Source organism: Mirounga leonina, unplaced genomic scaffold, assembly GCF_011800145.1.
Source record: "Mirounga leonina isolate KUSES-001 unplaced genomic scaffold, KU_Mleo_1.0 Mir_115, whole genome shotgun sequence".
Taxonomy (NCBI): domain Eukaryota; kingdom Metazoa; phylum Chordata; class Mammalia; order Carnivora; family Phocidae; genus Mirounga; species Mirounga leonina.
Window position 1 is genome coordinate 90,238,146 of NW_023270268.1, and position 25,168 is coordinate 90,263,313.

Genomic DNA, 25,168 nt, shown 5'->3' on the forward strand with positions numbered 1-25,168 from the left:
TATAGTTGTTCATAGTTTTATATTTTTAATGTCTGTAGAAAATCCATAGTAATGCTCTTTTTCATTAATCATATTGGTTATTTACTTTTCTCCTCCTTGATCAGTCTTACTAGGGTTTTACAGGTCTTAGTAATTTTAAATTAAAAAAAGAACTATCTTGTGGTTTTGTTGATCTACTCTACTCTTTGCCCTTTATTTCATTCACTTCTGTCTTTATTTCCTTCCTTCTGTTTACTTTGTGTTACACGGTTCTTTTTTAGTGTCTTAACAAAGTTTAGATTATTGATTTGATATCATTTCTTCTCTAATATAAGCACTTATGTTCTAAATTTTCCCTTAAATACTATTTAAGTAACATCTCACAAATTTTGGTATTTTGTGTTTATACTTTCAGTTCAAAAATATTTAAAAATTGGGGCACCTGGGTGGCTCAGCAGGTTAAGCATCTGCCTTCGGCTCAAGTCATGATCCCAGGGTCCTGAGATGGAGCCCAGCGTCAGTCTCCCTGCTTGGTGGGGAGTCTGCTTCTCCCTTCCCCCTGCTCGTGCTCTCTCTCTCGTTCACTCTCTCTCTCCCAAATAAATAAATAAAATCTTTAGAAAAGTCTTTAAAAGTTTCACTGTGATTTGTTTTTTAAGCCATGAGAGTCTTAGTTTGGGGATTTTAAGACATATTTCTGTTAATGATTTCTAACAACTCTTTTTTTATGACCAGAGAACATACTCTGCTTGATTTCAGTCCTTTAGAATCCATTATACATGTGAGTATTCCATGTCTACTTGAAAAAAATGCATATTTTCCTTTGTATGGTATAGGGGTCTATTGACTTCAGTTAGGTCAATTTGGTAAAGAGAGTTTCGTAAGAGCTTTGTACACTTAACAATTTTTTTCTATTTGTTCAATCAGTTACAGAGGAGAAATGATGAATCCCAGCTATGATTGTCAATTTGTCTATTTCTTTCCTTCATTTCCTTTTTTGCTTTCTACATTTTGAATATCTCTTATTAGGTCTGTACCTGTATAGGATTTTTATACCTTTCTGATAAAGTGATTCTTTTATAATTTAGAACTGCCTCTCTATATCCTTGTCTTAAAGTCTCATATAATATAGCCACATCAGCTTTCTTGAGGTTAGTATTTTGATAAAATTATTGTTCCCTTCTTTTACTTTCAATCTATTCGTATGTTTTTATAATTAAAGTGCAGCTCTTATAAACAACATATAGTAGGTCTTTTTTTTTTTTTCATCTTGTCTCACAATTTCTGCCCTTTTTTGGGGGGGGGGAGTTGCTCCATTTACATTTAATATAATATAATCATCGATAGAGTTAGGTTTACGTCCATCATTTTTTTTTCAGTTTGCCCTTCTGTTCTATTTTCCACTATTTCTATTTTCTGTCCTTTGAGAAAAACAAATATTTTTTAGTATTCAATTTTATCTTCTCTTTGGCTACTTAACTATACCTCTTTTTTTTTTTTTTAGTGGTTCTTCTAGGGATTATAATATGCATCTATAATTCATCACAATCTACTTTTAATTATTATTGCACCATTTCTCTTATGATGAAAGAAACTTAAAACATTATGACATTATGTCTTTCCTGTCCTTTGTTACTATTGTCATATATTTTTCTTCTACATGTTATCAACCCCATAATACAGTTAGTTTTTAATTTAAAAATTAAATGAACTCTTAGGGATTTTATGAAAAGACAAAATAATCTTTTATATTTACCCACATATTTATTCTTTCCAATGCTTTTCATTCTTACCATATATCTCAATCTCCATCTGGTATTATTTCCATCAGCTTAAAAAACCTCCTTTACCATATTTTGTAGTACAGGTCTGTCGATGACAAATTTATTTACCTTTATTTTAAAATAATTCTGCTAAATGTGGAATTCTGGCTTTTCCTATTCTTTGCAGTCTATCCATCTATAGAAGGCCCACTTTTTTTCTGCATCTGTGCTCAGTCACTTGTCCCAGGTATGGAAGCAGCCACAGCTTTCTGCTCATCTATGAGTGGTTCTTTTCACTCTGGAATTCACTCAGTCAAGGTTTCTTTGAATCCACCACTTTTTAATATCCCCATAGAAAAGTATGATTTTAATTTTATCATTATATTTATCACAGGGTTTTATTATTGTTGTCATCATTGTTGTTACCATGGGAATGAACTTTCATGTGTTTAACATCCTATCTGGAAATGGGAAACCCCTTCCTCACTTTTATTTTATATCTTGGAAATACTGTGAAAGCTGGATTGAAGACATGAAAGACCAAAAGAATGGAAACTAGTGAAATTGATTAATCCATTACTGATACTAGTAGGTATCCAATGAAGTGCTCAGAGTCCATGCCAAATAATTGTGCTTTTACCAAGATTATAGTGAGATTTCCCAAAGATAAGGTGGAGAAAGTTATGTCTGATATATAGAGTAAAGCAAATTGACTAAACTTGGAAGATTTGTACAGTGATTCATTAGAAAATATATAATAAATCCTGGTTGAGAACAGATACAGAAATTTTATGGTAAATAACTGAGTATCAGAAGACAAAACCCCTTTGTTATAGTGAATTATATCAACTTTTATTAAAATTTCTAAGAGTATACAGTTGACCCTTGTGTAACAAGGGTTTAAACTATATGGGTCCACTTTTACATGAATGTTTTTCAATAAGTACAGTATACTGCTATAAGTGTATTTTCTCTTCCTCATTTGCTTAATAACATTTTCTTTAGTGGACTTTATTGTAAGAATATAGTATATAATACATATAACATGCAAAATATGGTTGGAAAGGCCTTTAGTCAATAGTAAGGTATTAGTAGTAAAGTTTCTGGGGAGTCAAAAGTTAAACACAGATTTTTGACTGCACAGGCACCAACCTCTAACCTCACACTGTTTAAAGGTCAACTGTATACTTATAATGTATCTTAGTGTATAATATAATTAAGATAGTATTTGAAGTAGCAACTTGTGAATGTTATATAAAATATCAGTATTTTTTAGGAGACTAATACCCAGTACACAAGTATCTCCATACATATAACTAGTATACACTTTGGGGGGATTTTTTTACCCAATTATGATTTACCATATAAATGCTCTGGTCTGAAGATTTTCCAACTTGATTGACATTTTGGTGAGATAATTTTTTGTTGTGGGGTAGTATATTATAGGATGTTTACTGGCATCCTACTTACTAGATGCCAGTAGAGTACCACTCCCCTAATTGTGAAGGCCATAAATATCTCCAGACATTGACAAATTTCCTGTCAGGGACAAAATCATTCCCGGTTGAGAACCACTGTTGTTAGATTATATTAGCTTGTTTTACTTGTTTGACTCATACTGAGATTACTAACTAAACTCTAGAAAACTCCACATATTACTAATAGCTCCCCTACTTTTTTCTTCTTTGTTCATTTTGTTTAAAAGATGAAACCTTATATTTTATCTACTATAATTCAATGTAGTTGCTTTCCAGCACAAAGTTTTGGGGTAAAAATTTTACACTGTAAAACTGATTTCAAAAAGAAAGGAAACTTACTAAAGTATAGACCTGGAAATCAGAGATATAAAAACCACTTGTTTAACCAAATCATACATTCTTCAATTTATCCCCCTCATTCTATAGCTCTCTCCTTTTCTTTTATGTACCAATTACAATAAAGAAAGCCTCCTATTAACCAATCTTTGTACATATGTTCTGATTCCCATCCCCTCTCACCTTCTTAAGGATTTTGCTCCTTTTGTTATCCCTTCTTTCTATCATCAATCACTCTTTCTCTAGGTATCATTCCATATTCACCTTAACTTTAAAATATGCTCTTTATCTAAAATGAAAGCACAAAAAGTTCCTCCTCTTAACCCTTTATTCCAGTCCAGGTACTGACCTATTTTTCTGCACTCCTTTATAAGACATCTTAAAAGAGTTACCTACTTGTTCTGTTTCCTCACTTGCCATTCTTCTTTCTAATATAATTTTGGTTTCTATCCTAATACTTTTCCCTAACTACTTTTTAAAGAGTCACAAAGCAAGACCCACTAGTCATTTTTCTAAGCTTATCCTGTTTTTCCTATCTGCAGCATTTAACATGGCTAACCATTTCCCGAAACACTCCCCTTTATTTTGGCTATCATTCCATATTCACCTTAACTTTAAAATATGCTCCCCAGTCTCCCCATTTTTTTCTCTTCTCTCTAGCAAGTCCTCTGAGCCAGCTGCTCCTCTTCCTTTGAAGTTTAAATGTTGAAATTCCTGATGTCTCTGTCCATAATCCTCCTTTTCCCTCCCTCTGTTCCTTTTCTCTCCCCTGCCTATGTAATTTCATTTATTCCCATGTCATTACACACTATCTGTATGCTAAAGACTCAAATTACAGCACTGATATTCATATTTGTTTACTTGTCCACTTGACATCTTCATTTGGATAAATGACAGACATACCAAAATTTAACATATCTAAAACTGAAGTTTTATTCCTTATTACCATGCTCAACCCCAACCCTAACTTCATCTTTATATCATGACACAGTGTCAATCAGTTCAAGCCCAAATCTGGGAAGAATCTTTGATTCCACTCTCTGATCTCCCACATTGAATTATAATTAGTAGCTCTGTAAGTACTAATGATTCTTGGACCTGTCCTTTTTCTCTACAATAACATGGCTAAAACCCTAGTTAAAGCCACCTTCTTTTCTTGCCTGGAGTATAACACTGGCCTCCTAACTGGTATGCTAGCTTTTTCTTTCTTTTTTTCTTTTGGCCCCACAATATATTCTTCATGCAGGAGTGTGGATGATATTTTTAAGACATAAAGCATATCATTCCCCTGCTTGAAATAAAATGGAATTTCTTATAATTGACTCAGAAACATGTATAATCTTGTCCCTGCTCATATAGATATCAAAATCTTAACTCATTTTCCTTTCTCAATAGTTTTCCACTACATTCCTAGCCTCCTTGGCCTTCTTTCTATTTCTAGAAGATAGGTCCTTTACCACCTCACAACCTTCTTATAGGCTGTTCACTCTGCCTGGAATACACTGCTCCCTGCTGATTATGTGGCTAATTCTTTTTTGAAAAAAGCTTTATTGAGGTTTAATTTACATATTTATAAAGTATATGATTTGATACATTTGATAAATTTTGACATATATACCCATAAAACTATCTCCATGATCAAGATAATAAATATATCCCTCATGCCCAAGAGTTTGTGTCTTTTTGTAACCTTCCTTCCAGCCGTTCCCATAAGTGTCCCTTCCCATCCCTAGGCATTGATCTGCTTTCTGTCACTACACATTAGTTTTCATTTCCTAGAATTTTATATAAATGGAATCATACAATATTCACCCTGTCTTGCCTGGTTTCTTTTACTCAGTGTAATTATTTTGAGATTCATCCATGGTACAATACTTCTCATAATGCACTGTTATGGAAAAAAAAAGAGGGAGGCATACCATAAGAGACTATAAAGAACAAACTGAGGGTGGCTGGAGGGGATGTGGGGGGGGATGGGGTAACTGGGTGATGGGCATTAAGGAGGGCACTTGTGATGAGCAGTGGGTGTTATGTAAGTGATGATCACTAAATTCTACTCCTGAAACTAATATTACACTATACACTAACTAAAATTAAAAAAAAAACAAACTTGAAACATTTAAAAAGAGGAAAAAAATAATGCATTCCTTTTTATAGCTTAGTAAACAGTTGAATGGATATAACAGAATTTGTTTATCCACTTACCTAATGTGGAGCTTTTAGTTATTTTTGACTACTGCAAATGTTTCAGTGTTTGATTGCTATGAACGTCTTTGTATTGGTACAAGCTTTCCTGGGATAAATAACTAAATATAAAATGATGACATCATATTATAAGTGTATGTTTAAATCTTTAAGAACCTGCCAAATGGTCTTCCATTGTCCATTCTTACCAGTAGGGTGGGAGAGTTCTATTTCTTCCACTTGCCAATACTTGATATGATCAATCTTTTTAAATTTTAGCCACTCTAACAGATGTATAATGATATCTCGAAGTTTTAATTTGATTTTCCTAATGATGAATGTTGAGTATCTTTTCATATGCTTATTTTTTATTGTTTACTTCTTTGTCGATTGAATTATAAAAAAAGGACCATCATTATATTTCTGGAATATTCTCTATTCAGTCATTTTTGATATTTAGCTAGATTTGATTTTCTAAATGTTTCCGTTTTTCAAGTTTTTATTTAAATTCCAGTTAGTTAACATACAGTATAATATTAGTTTCAGGTGTAGAATTTAGTGATTCATCACTTACATACAACACTCAGTGCTCATCACAAGTGCTCTCCTTGACCCATCACCCATTTAACCTATCCTCCCTCCCAACCCCCCCCCCAGTAACTCTGTTCTCTAAAGAGTCTGTTTTATGGTTTGCCTCTCTCTCTATATTTTTTTAAGTATATGTTCATCTGTTTTGTTTCTTAAATTTTGTTTCTTAAATTCAACATATGAGTGAAATCATATGGCATTTGTTTTTCTCTTATTTCCCCCTTAGCATAGTACACTCTAGCTCCATCCACATCATTGCAAATGGTAAGATTTCATTCTTTTTGATGGCTGAGTAATATTCCATTGTGTATATATACCACATTTTCTTTATCTATTCATCAGTTGATGGACATTTGGGCTCTTTCCATAATTTGGCTATTGTTGATGCTATAAACATCAGGGCGCATGTATCCCTTTGAATCAGTATTTTTGTATTCTTTGGGTAAATCTCTAGTAATGCAATTTCTGGATCGTAGGGTAGTTCTATTTTTAACTTTTTGAGGAACCTCCATACTGTTTTCCACAGTGGCTGCATCAGTTTGTATTCCCACAAGCACTGTAAGAGGCTTCCCCTTTCTCTATATCCTCACCAACACCTGTTTCCTGTGTTGTTAATTTTAGCCATTTTGACAGGTGTGAGGTGATATCTCTAGAGTTTAGTTTTGACTGGTAGTTCCCTGATGATGAGTGATGTTGAATATCTCTTCATGTGTCTGTTAGCCATCTGGATATCTTCTTTGGAAAAATGTCTATTCATGTCTTCTGCCCATTTTTAAAATAGATTATTTGTTTTTTGGGGTGTTGAATTTTATAAGTTCTTTATAGATTTTGGATACTAACCCTTTATCAGAAATGTCATTTGCAAATATCTTCTCCCATTCTGAAGGTTGCCTTTTAGTTTTGTTATTTCCTTCACTGTTCATATGTTTGTTTATTATCAGTATATCTTCTTTTGTGAACTACTTATTCAAATTTTTACCCATATTTTTATTGGGGTGTTTGCTTTATTATTGAGCTTTTAGAACTTTAATAATATATTCTATTCTATATACAAATCCCTTATAGGATATATACTTTGCAAGTATTTTCTTCTAGTTTGTGGCTTAACTTTTCATTCTCATAACAGTGTCATTTGAAGAGTAGAGATTTTTACTTTTAAAGAAGTCCAATGTAGTCATATGTTCTTGTATGAAGCATGTTATTGGTATGTTATTTAAAAACTTTTATGTAACTCAGTGTCACAAAAATCTTTTTTTCTAAATTTATAATTTTTGATTTTATATTAAGGCTCATTATCTATTTATAAGTTAATTTAAAAAAATTTACCACAGTGTATGGATCAAAGTTAATTTTTTTTACACAGGATATCCAATTGTTTAAATACCATTTGTAGGAAAGACTATCCTTTCTCTACTTAATTGCCTTTGCACCTTTGTCAAAAATCAGCTGTTCATATATGTGTGGGTGTATTTCTGAAGTTTCTATTAAATTTCATTGATCTATTGTGTTTGGACCAACACTAACCTATTCAATAACACTAATTTTCTTTTTTTTTTAGTCTTGAAACCAGGTAGTATTGGTCTTCCAACATTGTTCTTTTTTCAAAAGCTGCTTTGGCTCTAAATCTTTTGCATTTCTGTATGGACTTTAGAAACAGTTTGTCAATTTCTATTAAAAGTCTCCTTGGGCATCTGGTTGGCTCAGTTGGTTGGACATCTGCCTTCAGCTCAGGTCATGATCCCAGGGTCCTGGGATCAAGTCCTGCACTGGGCTCCTTGCTCGGTGGGGAGCCTGCTTCTCTCTCTGCCTGCCACTCCCCCTGCTTGTGCTCTTTCCCTCTCTGTAAAATAAATGGATGAAATCTTTTTTAAAAAGTCTCCTCAATTTTTATTGGAATTGTATTGAATTACAGATCAATTTGGAGAGAGGCAACATCTTAATATCGAGTCTTCTGAAACATGAACATGGTGTAATTCTTCATTTTGGGGGGGTATTCTTTAACTTCTCTCAGCAATGTTTTCTGGTTTTCAGTGTATAGGTCTTTCATATTTGTTGTCTTATTATGGCTAAGTGTCTCATATTTTTGATGCCATTATAAATGATATTTTCAAATTTCAATTTCAGGTTGTTGTGGGTAAATAGAAATAAAATTGATTTTCGTACATTGACCATATATCCTGCACTTCGTTAAACTCACTTATTAGTTCTAGTAGCTTTCTTTAAATTTTTTTTATAGATGATAATTTCATCTATGAAAAAAGATGCTTTAACTTATGTTCCAATCTAGATAACTTTTTTTCTTGCCTGAGTACACTGGCTAGAATCTCTAGTACAATGTTAACTAGAAGTGGATGTGAATTAGAAGATTTTTCTAGTGTGGCTGTGGGGAATAGGCATTATTTTTATTTCCTTTGAGTGCTGGGCACTGTTACCTTTAATCCCTTCAGATGGCTCTTTACCTGGTTAGTTCATCATAAGTATGTGTTGATCAGTATTTTGTTAAGGAGGAAATTCTGTAGATCTCTGGGATCCTCTTTATAAACTGTAGCTGCTTTCATTTTCCTGGTTTCTCATCTCCATCTCATCAACTCTGGGAGTCAACAGGTTTCCTCCTGGGTTTCCCCTCCTCCTTTCCTGCAGTCTAGAAACTCTCAGGGCAGTAAACGTGTGGTTTTAGGGTTCACTTCTTTTGTTTCCCATTTGTCAGAGATTACTATATTTCATTGCCTGATGTTCTGTCTTAAAAAAACCATAGTTTCATTTATTATATCTGTTTTGTTGTTTGTTTATTTCAGGCTAGATGTTAATCTGGCCTGTTTCTCTATCGAGGTCTGAAGTGTAAGTCCAAAGCATTGTCTGTTTTCTTCTTATCACAAAGCTTCACTTAAATGTTTCCTCCTCAGATAGGCCCTTCTGTCATAACACTCTCAAAAATAGGTCCCATTTTCCCCCTCATCTCACTTTTCTCCTTGATAGCATTGCTATCTTTTTTCAACTGTAACAGTACATCTATGGATTCTTTATATGTTTTCTATTATAAATTGAGGAAAGAGATCATAATTATTTTACTTATCACTGTATATCTAGTGCCTGGAAAAATGTTAGACACAGAAGATGCTTAATATTTTTTTGAATGAATAAATTTTCCCCATTTATTATTTACTATAATTTTTGCTCATTTTTGTTCCTTGAGGCATTCCTTCTTTTCTTATTCTTTTACTCCTCCATTTTTGATGTTCTCCAATTCATTTTTTATATTTATTTGCCTCTCTTTGCTAGTTCTTTCTTATTCTTATCATCCCTTCTTCTGAATTTTTCTTTATGCTTCTATTTGTGTTCCCAGTATCTGTTACCATGCCCTACACTCTGAAAAAAACCCACGCAGTGAAAGCAGGAAAATATCTATAGATAGACTTGAGGCTTTCTAAAGGATCTCCCATTACATAACTAGAAATTGATGCACAAGCAAGTCTGTCTGACATGTTCTACATTAAGCCCACTTTTCAAAACTCCTTTTTGTTCAAACAGGATACTACTATTCTCTAGCAAAATTTCTGTCATTTTCACAAGTAGAAAAAACACTAGACTATGAGGCAGCTGACTGGGTGTTAGTCATACCATAGACTGGTTGTGATTCTGGAAAACTTATCTAACCTTTCTGTGTCTTTTTGGTTTTGTCTTTTATTATAATAATAATGTCTACTATTTATAGAAATGCTTTTATAAACATTAGCCAAGAAAAATTCCATAAGTCTCTAAGGGAGGTAGGGATTATGATTTTTTTACTTTATATATGAGAAAAAAGAAACTCAGAGAAGTTAAGTGACTTGCCAAAGATTTCAGATGTAATAAGTAGTTAATAAGTAGAACTTGCCTGCTGCTCTTTCCAAATCATTTCACTGGTTCCACAAATCATAATCTGTCAAATACAGAGGTTTCCTTTGAGCTATAGAGTTTTATTATTCTATGATGTGAAAGATTTGCAGATGGAATAAAGTTTTAGCGGAGGGAGTTCCTTGGAACCTAAACTACAATAAAAAATGATCAGTGAAAGAACCCAGGAAAAGATTGAAATTGAGGTGTTTCTCCAGAAATGAAAAGTATAAAATTCAAAATAGAATGTGATATCACTTTGAGAGCAAAATTGATATAATAAAATATAAAAGCCAGATTTCAGAGAGCACCTGTCTAGTCTCAATTGTGAGAAATAATTTTAAATTGTTTCATTTTTGAATATATTATTTTATTGATTGTGGATAAAAACTGGAAAAAAAAGTGGTTCCTGATTATAGTATAATGCAACTGGTTTCCAATGACCCTAAAACTTTCAGATATTTAGAGACACTCAATAATACAGTGGAAAGCATATGAAGTCTGTTTTGTATCAAATAGGTGTAAGTATAATTCCCACTAATTGTAACTTTGGGAAATTAATATCTTTTGACTTCATTTTTTTTCATCTGTAGAGGAAACTACAGTTATCTGTTTGCCTTAAAGGGTTACAATGATCATTAAATAATATAACACTGAGTCAAATTGCTGAGCACAATCCCAGAATAGAAAAGACACTTAAAGGAAGTGGGTTAAGGTTCCCCAAATAGAGATAATGCAAATATGCTTTCCTGAAAATTAGAAAACAATTCATGAAAAGGCCAAATAGTCTCTATTATAATAAAATGGAACTATAAAGATGTAATCAGGTTATGTGATTAAATAAATTAAAAGCAAATTTTCATAAAATTTATTTTTAAAACACATTCCAGTTAATCAGTCCCTTATCAAAATATAGCATATTGATTACCAAGAGAAGACTTTAAAGAAATTTGATTTTGAATCTCATGGCTTGTCTGAACTCCTAGGGAGCTCACTGGTGGACACATAGAGGATCTTTTGATAGTCTTCTAAGGACTTGATTTTACTTCTGTCTTGACACTTCAGATCTTTGTTTAGAAGAAACTATGATTTGTTTTGCAGAATCCCAGTGAACCCCGTAACTACAGAAGCTATTTCTGCTTTCACTTGTCAAATTTGAAAAACCCTCTGGCTGTTCATATGAGCAAAAAGAGCCAGCTACATGCTCTATCCTAACCATCATCATTTAATTACTGAGCACATATTTGTGCTAGGTGTAGAGAGTATAAAGAATTTGAGATCTACTCTTCAGGTTCTTGCCATGCATTTGGAAAGGTAGAGCATATGCATAAAAATAAGTAAACATACAAATGAATTTATGCTAAGTACTAACTGGTTCACATACTTCCCGTACAAGCTTATACACTATAGGCATTTAAATAAAGAAACTGGCACAATGGGGCTCTGATGGCAGCAGGAAAGGTTTACAATAGGAAGTAAAATTTGAGCAGGGAATTTCCAGAGAGGGGATGATATGAATAAATTATAAGGGTAGCAAGATATGTATACTTGGCTTAAGGGGAGTGTTTTTATAGAAGAGTAGTAGAAAATTCATTTGGAAATGTAGATAGGAATTATATTTTAGAGTACCCTGAATGTTTAAAATCTTTGCTTTTTAAATCTGAAGGCAACATAAGATTATTGAGGGGTTAGAAGTAAGTGAGTATGTCTCAGAACTTCTTTAACCTTTATATCATGGTTGATACTGTAGAATTCTGATTAAGAGACTGCTCCTGCTCTTATCTTCAGGATACAATTTCCCTTCTTACTATAAAAGCATTACATGTTTATTATAGAAATATCAGAAAATACATAAAACTAAAAGAAGAACTTGGTAAAATCCACAATCTCATGTTTGGAAACTTTTTCTATTTGTATAGATGGATACATTTTCTCTCTCTCTCTCTCTCTCTCTCTCTCTCTCTCACACACACACACACACACACACACACACACACACACACACAATGTTGGGGGCATCCAACCCTGAGAAGGCTAAACTGGGATTCAGAAGCTTGAGTATGTGTGTTAAGCCACCTGGAGACTATTTGCAGAAAAAGTTTTGGCTGAAAACTTTTATGTGGCAGGAAATGGGTATGAAAGAATAGAATTAGGGTAGGAGTCAGCTAATTTTTTATGTAAAGAGCAATAGTGTAAGTATTTTGAGTATCATTGGCCATATGGTTTCTGTTCAACCCTGCCATTGTAGTGTGGATGCAGCCATAGGCAGCATGTAAAAGGTGAGTGTGGCTGTGCTCCAATAAAGTTTTATTTATGGAAACTGAAATTTCATATAATTTTCGGGTGTTAAGAAATATTTCATAATACCTAATAGGTTTCTGTTTTAGGAGAAGCAGAAGTCAACATAGATATCAATGTTCTATCATAATTCACCAGGAGCTGAGACAGTGAAAAGCATCCAAAAAGGGGGTGTTCTGCTAGAGTAGAAAATTAGAGGATGCTGATGATGAAAAATAAGGGCATTCCCAGAAAAATTTTATGGATTTCACAGGGATTGAGTATATTTAGCTACAGGAAGACAATGTTTTAGGTTATTATAAGTGATGTGATCCCATTAATCATCTGCAAACGGGTGAGGTGAAGTCTGAAGAAATTCAAGATACAAACAGCATTTGTGTGTGTGTGTGTGTGTGTGTGTATGTATTTTATACAAATATGAAGCCATCATATATATTGTTAAGCAACCTGCTTTTTAAAAACATAACATTGATTAGTATATTGTAAATGTCTTCTTGTCAATGAATGTTCACTCCTAGTAACACTAATATCATCCGCACCTGCATCATACCCTCATTCTCCATTCTTTCTGCACTAGTTTATAGAATTGATTACTCCACCATCTTCAAATTTGCATTTTCCACCATGGTAAATGTTAATACTACTGACTCTTTAGTTTGTGACTTTAATTCCCCATTTCATAGTGTTTGGTACCTAAAATCACTATAGAAACATGTGTTTGTGTATTCTATTTTAATAAAAAGCATCAGAAGTTAGGAATACTTAGCTAACTCTAGGAAATCTAATTATTTAGAAAAAGAAAATATTGTAGCCCTTGTTAGAATACTTTTATAAAATGGCCAAAGGCACAAGGTTTCCAAAACAAGAAAGCAATCGATTGTTATTGATACTGGAATGTCAGGTTTACTATTTATAAAGACACCATGGCTCTTCCTCCTCAAAACAAAAGACAGGGACTCTTGAACTAAGAGAATGTGGTCTGCAGGGTTTGAAATATAATGGGTGTGAATAAATGGGTATATGACATTAGCTATTTGAAGTATTTATATAATTATTAAAATTATCAGATTGCACTTCCATAACAAAACAAAAATTTGCATGCATGCTGAATGTGTTTTTAAAAACACATTACTAAGCACAGATGTATGGGTTTAACCAGGCATTAAGACTTAAAAAAGCTATTTGCCTAACCTTTATAGAACTTACTCTGATAGGAAGTACGGATCCGTTTCGTTAAATCAGGATAAAGGTTAGACAGGCCACGCATGCAAAAGTTGTCTTTGGAACATGCCAGAACATCAGCATCAGCAGCAGGCAGAGGAAAGAGAGAAAAATAGTCTAAAGTGAAAGGAAGGGATATCATACCAGAATCTAGAACAGCCAAGATGAAGAAATTGCAGCAAGTTTAGGTAGTCAAATTAGAAAGGAGATATTAAAAAAAACAAATCAATTAGAAAGAGGTGATAGATGAATGATGAGAGTGCTATAGTAATTTTACTTAATCAAATATCCTATAAGAATAGGTGCCGTATTTCTCATTCATTTTATATAGTAAACTTATTTCACTTGTAAATAATATGTATGTTACCTCATAAAAATCAAAATGGTTGTCCTTAGTCATGAGTATTAACAAGAAAGCTTAGGGATTTTAGTTTTTGGTATTTTATTTTTATAACATAAAGTGAGTACTCATTGTAGTGATTTTATACACGAAATATGAACAAAGTTTATGATTTCATCAGTTTTTCCGGATTTTAAAGTCACCAAAATTCTAAGCTCTAATCATAACTGAGTTTCAGTAAGTTTAAATTAATAACAGTTTCATTATGCTCATCACAATATACACCTTGTCATCCCACTGTGTATATCCAGTAAGTAACTTAGATGCTGTCATAGGATCCACAGTTTTTCTAATTCAGTTTGGGCTTTCCACATACAAATGTTGCCTTGTATCCCCTAATATCTTCCTACCTTGAGTCCATAAACTTTCAAAAATCAATGTTCTCTTTTCCAGTCATGAGGGTATCTTATGGTAAATGCATGCACAATTTCTCTTATTCTGCCGTTCTTTCAAAAGCCGGAAATGGTAGAGGCAGAACCTATAGAATTTGAACTTCCCAGCATTCCTAAAATATTGCTAAAAGCTGAGATCCCTAACAAAAAACAGAGATTCCAAGTTCTGAAGGAGAAATTTTGTGCTCCTGAAAAGGGTCTAAATTAGCAATGTGAAAAGGGTTGAGGTTTATTTAAAAAAAAAAAATTAACAAAAAGGGAGAATTTCAGCATGTCAAGTTAATTTTTCATTAGTCCAAAAGGAAACTTCTTTTTTTTTATGTTATGTTAATCACCATACATTACATCATTAGTTTTTGATGTAGTGTTCCATGATTCATTGTTTGCATATAACACCCAGGGCTCCATGCAATACGTGCCCTCCTTACTACCCATCACTGGGAGGAAACTTCTTTATTATAACATTCAGATGTTATGTTTGACACATTTGTTATTTAGAAAATAATACCTATTATCATGTTATCTTTCTAGTTTAAAACATTCTTTACATGAGTATATTTAATAAGGGCTTTAATAATCAACTGAATTTTTAAAATCAACTGATTAAAAAAACAAAATCTAATAGAATTAAACACATAATACTATAGATGTATTTCCATCTGCAAATCTTTGAGCTCAACTAATTTTTTGTCAACTACAGTATGTCAGTGGACAGAAAATGTACAAAATTGTCTATTTACAAAGCCAACTAATCAGATAAATATTGAAATTTCAGTAAACTTTGGATAATTTGGCATATCAAAATTTGTCATTGTATAGAAATTATTTCTGCTTATATCTTAAATAACTATACATAGTTAAACAAATTTATTGGTCCTGTCAAGCAAAATGTTCTCTTTCATAGCATTTAAAAATGTTAATAATGTTTATTGCATTTGTGAAAATGCCTCCAAGAAAATCACCATCCAACAAGGAAAGGTGACAGCTAGAATATGGAGTTTAAAATATTAAAAAGAGTGAAATACTTAAAATTATATTTTTAAAGAGTCCAGATATATTAGGGGAAAATTATCCTGTTACACACAACCATTGCAAACAAATTTTCAACTACAGAATCTGATTTTCATATCATTTTTATACTTAATAGCTTCTTGTTTTCTGTTATTTCTTAGGAATTCGACCTAAGAAACTTAAGATGCTTCCTAACTTTGACAGCAAACTGAAGTTTAAACACTTCATTTACCCTTTCAAGATTCTCACTATATTTCTGCCCATTTTTATTCACATATCATAAATTATGTTGACTTTATATTGCCATGCATTTGAACTGTATCATAGAAGAAAGATAAGAAATCCAAATGTAAGAAAACAGATGAACTAATCAAGCTCATAACCATTTTGTTTTATCTCCTACCTGCAATGAACTGCTTGTTTTTTCGAGGTGACCGTGGTTGACGTTGGTATAGGTCACTTGATCTATATAGGTCAATGGTCCCCATGCTTAACAGTACTGTCTTCTGTATAAAATCCACCACAGCCAACCCATTGCAGTTCCCAAATGCAACTCTGAGAGAAAAAAAATATGCAACTAGAATGTATCACAGCAATCATTATTATTTTTATCTTTGATTAAAAATAAGATAATTAGAAAGTAATGCCTTAGGGTTGGGGAGGTTAGATCATGATTGGTATAATATCAGGAAGGATATGATGCCTTTACATAGGATAGGTTAACCTTGTATAGTAGCCATGACCACTGCAGTCATATTTCAGCATTAATTTTATTAATAAGTAGTGATTACCCAATCTGCTCTTGAACTTGGCCTTATGCTTTTATAATAGAATCATATAAAATCTTTTTGCTATGCAATGGGGAAATACATCAAGAAATGGCACACTTTAATAGCTATAGATGGTTAGGTATGTAATTAGATACCTTTTTTTTTGTCTGTGAAATAATTAGATGCCTTTTTAAAATAAAATTATAATTGTTAAGCTCCAAATTATGTCTCTTCTTAAACAGAGTATATACTCAACACAAAATTTTACATAAAATTAACTTTCTATACCTAAGGTTTTGACACCTTAGTAGATATAAAGAGATACAATTTTCATTGACAAAAATTAAAATTTTTCTCACTCTCTTGTTCTTTATTTTGTCCTACTTATTAAAAGACAAACACCATTTGATTAATTTGTCCTGAGAAATTAAAACAGCTCTACTGAGCAGGCATTTTGAAGATTTATTTATTTATTTGAGAGAGAGAGGACATGAGCAGGAGGGGCAGAGGGGAAGGAAGAGAGATCCCAACCAGACCACTCTTGGTGCATAGCCAGATGTGGGGCTTGATCTTACAACCCTGAGGTTATGACCTGAGCTGAAACCAAGAGTTGGTCACTTAACCAGCTGTGCCATCCAGGTGTCCCTAAGCAGGCATGTTGGTCAGCCTAACCATTAGGCTTACACAAACTATTTTTTCTCAGTTTACAACATGCTTTCTAACTGAACAATTGTATATTTGTGCTTTTTGCTCCCTAAACCAAATAAGCACTAGTTGCATGACTGTTGTTTTGCTCATTTTATGTAAGTTCCATGTTGTTTTATTACTTAGATTGAATCTGATTAACAAATCATCAGTTTACTCTCAGTCTAGTTCTTTCTACTCTATCACATAGCCTTCCTTATAAGTAAAAAGAAAAAAGTTCTACCATATTAGATGTTTTGCTATTTCACATAGAGTTCTACATCTTCAATAAGACAGACTTTGGAAACTAAAAAAAAGTATTGTTATAAAAGTCAGCAGATTACATCTCCATCATTTATAGGTGACTTGAAAAAAATTAACAAACTTTGCCAGGCCTTAGTTTCCTTACTTCATAAAAAAAATTATAATACTAGATTTATCTACTTCTCATGGCTTTTATGAACAACAAATCAGAAATTTGTTATTAAAGTACTTCAAAAAATTTCCATACATAAGTAGAATTGATCCCAATATTATAAGTAAATGCAATATTATACAAATTACATATCATAGCAAGTTTATCTCTCTAAACTTGTACAAGTATGATAGAGTTCTCAAATGCAACACTGACAAGAAACAAAAATAGGAAATTAGAATGTATTACACTAACCAAAATGATTATTTTATCTTTAATTAAAAATAAGAATACTAGAGGGGTACCTGGGTGGCTCGGTCGGTTGGGCCTCTGCTTTGGGCTCAGGTCATGTCTTTCTCAAACTTACTTCATATAGCATGATACCCTCTAGGTCCATCCATGTTGTGCCAAATAGCATAGGTATTTACCCCTTGTTGGATTGATCCCTTTGAAATTATGTAATGCCCTTTGTCTTTTATTACAATCTTTATTTTATAGTTCATTTCTGATATAAGTATCGTGACACCAGCATTTTTTGTTTTGTTTTGTTTTACTTCAGTTTGTATCCTTCACCTTCAGCCTATGTGTGTTTTAAGTCTGAAGTGAGTCTCTTACAGGCAGCATATAGAAGGGTTTTGTTTTTATATCCATCCAATCATCCTAGGTTTCTTGATTGAAGCATTTATTTGATTTACATTTAAGGTAATTATTGATAGGTATGTACTTATTGCCATTTTGTTAATTGCTTTTATAGTTCATCTTTGTTCCTTTCTTCTTCTCTTGCTGTCTTTCTCTGTGAATGATGACCTTATTATGTTTATATTACTCTATTTTTTGTGTTTCTATTGTAGATTTTGCTTTGTGGTAACCATGACGTTTATGTATAACACCCCAAGTAAGTAACAGTTGGTATTAAATTGCTGATTTATATTTGTACTCACCTCTCCACATTTTAATATATGTCATATTCTGTATTTTCTTATTTTGTGTATCCCTTAACAAATTATTACAGATACATTTGATGTTACTACTTTGTCTTTTAACCTTATACCAGCTTCGTAAGTGGTTGATCCACTACCCTTACTGTATATTTGCTTTTACCTGTGAGGTTTTTTCCTTTCAAAATTTTTTACTTCTAGTTATGGCCCTTTCTTTTCTACTTAAAGAAGTCCCTTTAACATTTCTTGTATGGCCAGTTCAGTGGTGATGAACTCCTTTAAGTTTTGTCTGGGAAATTCTTTATTTCTCCTTCAATTCTGAATGAAAACTTTGCCGGATAGAGTATTCTTGGTTGTATGTAGTTTTCCTTTCCACTCATTGAATATGTCATGCCACTATCTTCTGGCCTACAATGTTTTTGCTGAAAAATCACCTCATAACCTTATGGGGGTTCCTTTGTACATAACTAGTTGCTTTTCTCTTGCTGCTTTTGGACACTACATCAAAAACTAATGATGTACTATATGCTGGCTAATTGAAAATAAAAAAAAAAAAAACTCCATAGGAAGTTGCTACCAATTGGTGCAATTGGCCTTGGAGATAAAAACTATTTTGTACCCTGTAAACCCTGTCTAAGATAATGTTAATAAACTTACCCAATTAGCTGTGCCTAAAAACAAAATTCTCTCTTTATCTTTAATTTTGACATTTTTATTATTATACGTCTTAGTGTAGACCTCTTTGGGTTCTTCTAGTTTGGGGTTCTCTGTGATATTTGGACATGAATATCTGTTTCCTTCCTCAGGTTGGGGAAGTTTTCAGCTATGATTTTTTCAATTAAATTTTCTGCCCTTTTCTCTCTTTCTTCTTCTGGAGCCCTTATAATGTGAATATTAGTACTCTTGAAGTCAGAGAGGTCCCTTAAACTATTCTCAATTTAAATTTCTTTTTTCTTTTTGATGTTCAGCTTGGGTGATTTCCAGTACCCTGTTTCCTAGATCATTGATTTGTACTTCTGCATCATCTTATCTGCTGTTGATTCCCTTGAGTATATTTTTCATTTCAGTTATTGTATTCTTCAGTTCTGATTGGTTCTTTTTAATATTTTCTATCTTTCTGTTGAAGTCCTCACTGTGTTCATCTGTTCTTTCCTCAAGTTTGGTTAGCATTTTTATGACCATAATTTTGAACATTTTATTAGGTAGATTCCTTATCTCAGTTTCATTTAGTTCTTTCTCTGAGGTTTGTCTGTTCTTTCATTTAGAACATATTCCTCTCTCTCCTCATTCTGCTTGACTTTGTGTGTTTGTTTCTACATATTAGGTAGATCAGCTATATCTCCCAGTTGTGAAGGAGTGGCCTTAGGTAGATTTCCTGTGTGGCCCAGAAGTGCAATCCCACCTGTTCACCAGAACCAGGTGCTCCGGGGTGTCCCCTATGTGGGTTCTGTATTTCATTCTGTTGTGGCTGGGCTGCAGCTGCTTCAGGTGTACTGGTAGGTGGGCTGACCCTTGGCATAGCTGGCTGAGAGGCCTGGCTACAGCTTCTGTGAGTATGCTGTTAGGGGTGCTAGCCTCCCTTATGGTTGGCTGCAAGGTCTGGCCATGACTGTTGCAGCTGCATTGATGGATGGGCCCACAGGGGAATGCCAGGATGGGATGAGTAATGCTAACAAGGTAGATGGAGAGTATCAGAAATGGTGTCTGCCAGTACCAGGCTAGCTAGGTAGAGGAATATGAAAAAGTGCATCTATTCCTGAAGAAAGTTGCTACAGATCCTGACCCTCCAGATATCCTAAAATTAGTCAATAAATCTCCTTCAAGTAGGGCCCAGTTTCCTTTTAAACTGCTGCCCCTCTGTTGGGTTTTGGTGCAAATGAGTTTGTGCACAGGTTCTTTATGAGCAGAGTCTCATTTTCCTATAGCCCCGTGGCTCTCCCAGAGTTAAACCCTGCTGATTTTCAAAGCCAGATGTTATGGGGGCACATCTTCCCAGTGCAGATCCTCAGGGCAGAGGTGCCTAATGTGCCTTAACCCCTACCTCCTCAGGGAGTACCCCTGCCTTTGATATCCTTGCCACTTGTGGGTTGCCATTCTGGGGATATAGGTCCTGACTAGTCTGCATCTCTATCCCTCCTTCCTGTCTCCGTGTGGCTTTTCCTTTATATTCTCAATTGTGTAATAAGAGTTATTCTTCTAGTCTTGTGGTTATTCTCAGAGAGAGTTGTCCTACATGTAATCATAATTTTGGTGTGTCCATGGAGAACTTAAACTCAGAATCTTTCTACTCTGCCATCTTGATTTTCTCCTCATCTATAAATTCTTTTTGTATTTGTTAGATAAAATCATTCTATTATTGGTTTACTTTATATTCAAGTAAATAATGTAATTATGTCCTCAAGTTATTATTTTATGGGTAGTAATGAAGCACTATCCTTTCTAGCCCTTGGATACTACATTATTTCATGTTTCTACATCCTAGATAAGATCCCATTAATTAAAAAATTTTCAATTATTCTATTAGAATATGTCATGTGTATCCTGCCCTGAACCTAAAAGTTACATTTTATTTTAATTTTTAAAGTAAGCTCTACGCTCAATGTGGAGCTTGACCTCATGACCCTAAGATCAAGAGTCGTATGCTCTACTGACTGAGTCACCCAGGAGCCCCTAAAAGTTACATCTTCTGTGTATTAATACATTTAATCCTCTCAACATTTTATCTCATTTTACTGATATGGAAATTGAGCACAGAAATTTTAAGTAACTTTTCTAAGATTCTTAGAAAACAGCTAGAAAACAGAATTAAGATTTGAATCCCAAAGAATCTGACTCTAGCATTCAGGTTTTTTTAGCTCTGCACTTGATTATCTCAGTAACTATAAAACCAGAGCTTCCACTAAGCCTAATCATCAAAACTTTATGGCTCTGTATCCTCTGGAAATTATGGGAGGAAGAAGAGCTCATAATAATAGAATAACATAATTGCTTTTATCTTTGGAATGAAAGTAAAATATTCACATTTAATCTTCTCATTAGATTCCTTCAATTACTTTGATTTCTCACCCTGTTATTTCTCCACACATTTTGTTCTGTTACCTTGCTGCTTCTATCAATTTTGATATTTACACTTTCAAATGACTTTCAAGTCATTGGTCACATACCATAGGTCCAAGGTTTCCTAACCATTTCTAGTGTCTGATGATTCTCACCAACTCACATTCCCAAGTCCCTAAGGAAAGTATGTTCAGAGGCACAAAGCAAAGTTTTCTTTTTTTTTGAGTTTTTTTTAATTTTAAAAATTAAAGTATTTTTACTTAAACAATTTCAACAATAAATGTAAGATGAAAGTCCCCTTAATTGGCCCACTGTATGCCAATCCCCCTTTCAAAAATGATTGTCATTAACAGTTATTATACCTTCTTGCCCTTTTCCCATGTTTTAACAAGCATATAATTATTCTATAACTTTCTTATTTTCACAAAAATACGTCGAAGACGTATTTCCTTGTCTGTGTTCTTAAACTGTTGTATTGTATTCTAAGGTACAAAAGTAACATGTTTTTTAAAAGAGCATCTTCCTATTTATGGACATTTATATAGGTTCCAAATGTTTTGTTATTATATATAATAAAGAACATCCTTCTACAAACTGCATAAGTGAGTCTTCAGAAATTGTAAAAATTTCACTAAGATTAGAATTTTAGCATCAAAAGATATACTTAGTTTTATTTTAAAAGATAAAATGTATAAGAAAAGAATCCATTTCCTCATATTGTTAACAGAAAATATTAACAATCTTTAAAAATTCTCTCATATAACAGATAAAAATTGCTATTCTGTTGCCTCAATTTTTTTTTAACTTGTTACTAGTGAAGTTATAAATCCTTTCATATTTAGTGGCCATTTGTATTTCTTTTCTGAATTGCCTGTTTATATAGTTTGCTTATTTTGTAATTGGGTAATTTTTTTTCTTATCAATTTGTAGAAATTTAAAAAATGTACTCTGGATGTTTATAGCATATTACAGGTAAACAATATTGCATAGTATAATATCCTGTACTTTGATTTTTTTTAACTTTATTAGATATTTTGGTAATTATTCTATGTAAATTCATAGGATATGAATTTTTAAAAATAACTCCACAATATTTATGTGTAATCTGATTTATTTACCTAGAATTTTGTTAATGGACAATAAGTTGCTTCTAGTCTTTTGCTATTAACAATACAACAATGAATATCCTTCATAAGTTACTTGCACTAAAATATGGAGTATAATTATCGGATAAATTTCTAGAAATAAAATTACTCAATTTGCAAAAATCTTATATTTTGCTTTTTTACTCAAGTGAAACATTCATAAATAAAGATGTACATAATTGTACACTTCAATGAATTATCACAAAGTGAACAATCCCACATAACCACAACTATGTCAAGAAATAGTATGTTACAAGCAGCTGCCTCATGCTTCTGCCAATTATTGCTACTCTTTCCTCTCCCCAAATCTGACTTTCTACCAGTTTTGCTTGTTTTTGATAGATGTTTGGCTTTTTTCATATATATTGTACATATAAATGTAGTTTTTCACTTTAATTGCTGTAGAATTCAAATGGATATGTTACAATTTATTTATTCAATCTACTCTGATGGATATATTTTATTGTAGTTTGGGGATATTACAAATATAATATTGCCATCACAAATAATGCTACTGTCTTTTGAAACATATGTGCTTGCCTTTCATTGGGTATATACCCAGAAATGAAACTTTTGGGTTGTAGGGTGTGCCAACCTGTGTATGCTAAAATGGAGTAAATAATGCTACCAATTTTATAAAGTAGATTCAACAATTTACCCTCTTAACAACAATGTATGAGAGTTCCTGCTACCCAGTATCTTTGCAAACCCTACCAACATTACTAATGGGGTTGTGTATCTTCTTATATATATATGAAAATATGTGTTATTTATATATCTTTCCTTGCAACATACTCAAATTTCTTCTGCTTTTTTTCTGTTATTTGTGATTTCCTTATTGATACATGAGACTCTTTTTACACTCTGCATATGAATAAGTCCATTGTCAGATATATTTAATCCAAATATCTCTTCCTTGTCCTGCCATTTCACCCTCTTAATGATGCCCTTTTTTCCAAGAAGTTCTTAATGTTTTTCTTTATGTTTAATACTTTTTGAGTATTGTTGAAAAATATTTTCTTAACACAAGTGTAATGAAGATATTCTCCTATAATACCTTTTGAATCTTTGTGTGTAGTAGGAAAGAAGAGTCAAATTTCAGTTTTCTATATAATCTTTCAATTGACTTTGTAGTATTTATTGGGGGGAAAACCTGTCATTTCCTCTATTGCTCTGCAGAACCAATTTGGCTATAAATGCCTGGATCTCTTTCTGCACTCTTTCTTCTGTGCATTGGTCTTTTTGTCTCTCTCTCCTATGCCAATAGAAACACTGTCATAACCAATCTATCTTTATTAATAAGTCTTGTTTTCCAATAGAGCAAGTCTTCTATTCTGTTTTTCTTTAGTACTGTCATAGTTAACTGTGGTCCTTTGCATTTCTCTATAAATTTTAGAACCAGTTTTAAACTTCGAGGGAAAAAAACATGCTAAAATTTATCTTGGCATTGTGGTAATTCTATAGATCGTTTTGTGAAAACCTGACATCTTTGTGCTATTATTGAATTTTACATTCCATGATTTAGGTTCTTTAATTTCTCTTAAGTTTTATAGTTTTCTGTGTAGAGGTCTTGATTATCTTTTATTAGGTATAGTCCTAGATTTGTTATTATTTTTATTTTATTATAAATGGAATCTTTATACAATTTTAGTTTCTATTTTTTCAGTATATGGAAATGTATTTTTACATTGACTTCGTATTCAGCAATCTTGCTAAAATCTATTAGTAATTCTAATAATTTATCTGTAAAGTATTTAAATGTTGTACATAGATAAACATTTCTTTCCATTTCCTTTTTTTCTAATCTATATAACTTTGATTTATTTTCCTTTCTGTATTGCTCTGGCTAGGACTTACAGTACAATGTGAATAGAGGTGGTGACAGCAGTCATCCTAGTCCTGTTTTTACCTCAGAGGTTTGTAAACCTTTCAATATTTTACTGTAAAGTATGAATATTTCCTGCCATGTATCAGATTAATGAAATTTCCTTCTTGGTTTACCAGATGATTTTGCTTTTTGCAACTCATGGCTTACTTACATGGTTTTCTATTTTATCCTTTAATGTGATGAATTACATGAATTCATTTCAAATGTTAAACAAGCCTTACATTCCTGGCATAAACAAAACCTGGTTATAGTATGTAATTATTTTATTGCTAGATTTATTTATATTTTGGCTGGGATTTTTACACCTATATTCATGTTGCACTTTTAGTAATGGTATTTTCAAATTTTGGCATCGGATTATGCTGGCCCATAAAGAGATGAATATGGCTTTTTGTTTCTCAATTCTCAGAAAGTTTTTGTGTAATATTGGTATTACTTATTTCTTAAAATTTTGCTGGGATTTATATAAGTAGCCACTTGAGCTGGAGTTTTTCGGCAGTTCAAACTGTCTATGAGAAAGGTGTCCAGGCTGTCTTTCTCATACAAGGGTAAGTTCTTTAGAGGTTCTATAGTGACTGTCACTGCCACAGTTACTTTACATGGAAAATATGCTCTCTGACTTATTCTAAACAACCGTCAGCTTCTGAACCTGGTGATATACTTTCCTAGCCTCTTAATTTTGTCATTCCTTGCCTTTATAGGTCAATCTTTTGAGTACAGAACCCTGAAAATGGCTTGAAGTCAGTCA

General features: G+C 32.8%; 1 protein-coding gene across 1 annotated transcript in view; it reads right to left on the minus strand.

Annotated features, from left to right (window-relative positions):
- Positions 1–25,168, minus strand: part of STXBP5L (syntaxin binding protein 5 like) — a 428,660-nt gene that overhangs the window by 86,702 nt on the left and 316,790 nt on the right. The window contains exons 19-20 of the mRNA XM_035000065.1: positions 15,927–16,078; positions 13,706–13,777 (exon numbers count right to left, since the gene is read on the minus strand). Coding sequence (XP_034855956.1) covers positions 13,706–13,777; positions 15,927–16,078 — 224 coding nt within the window. The remainder of the gene's footprint in view (positions 1–13,705; positions 13,778–15,926; positions 16,079–25,168) is intronic.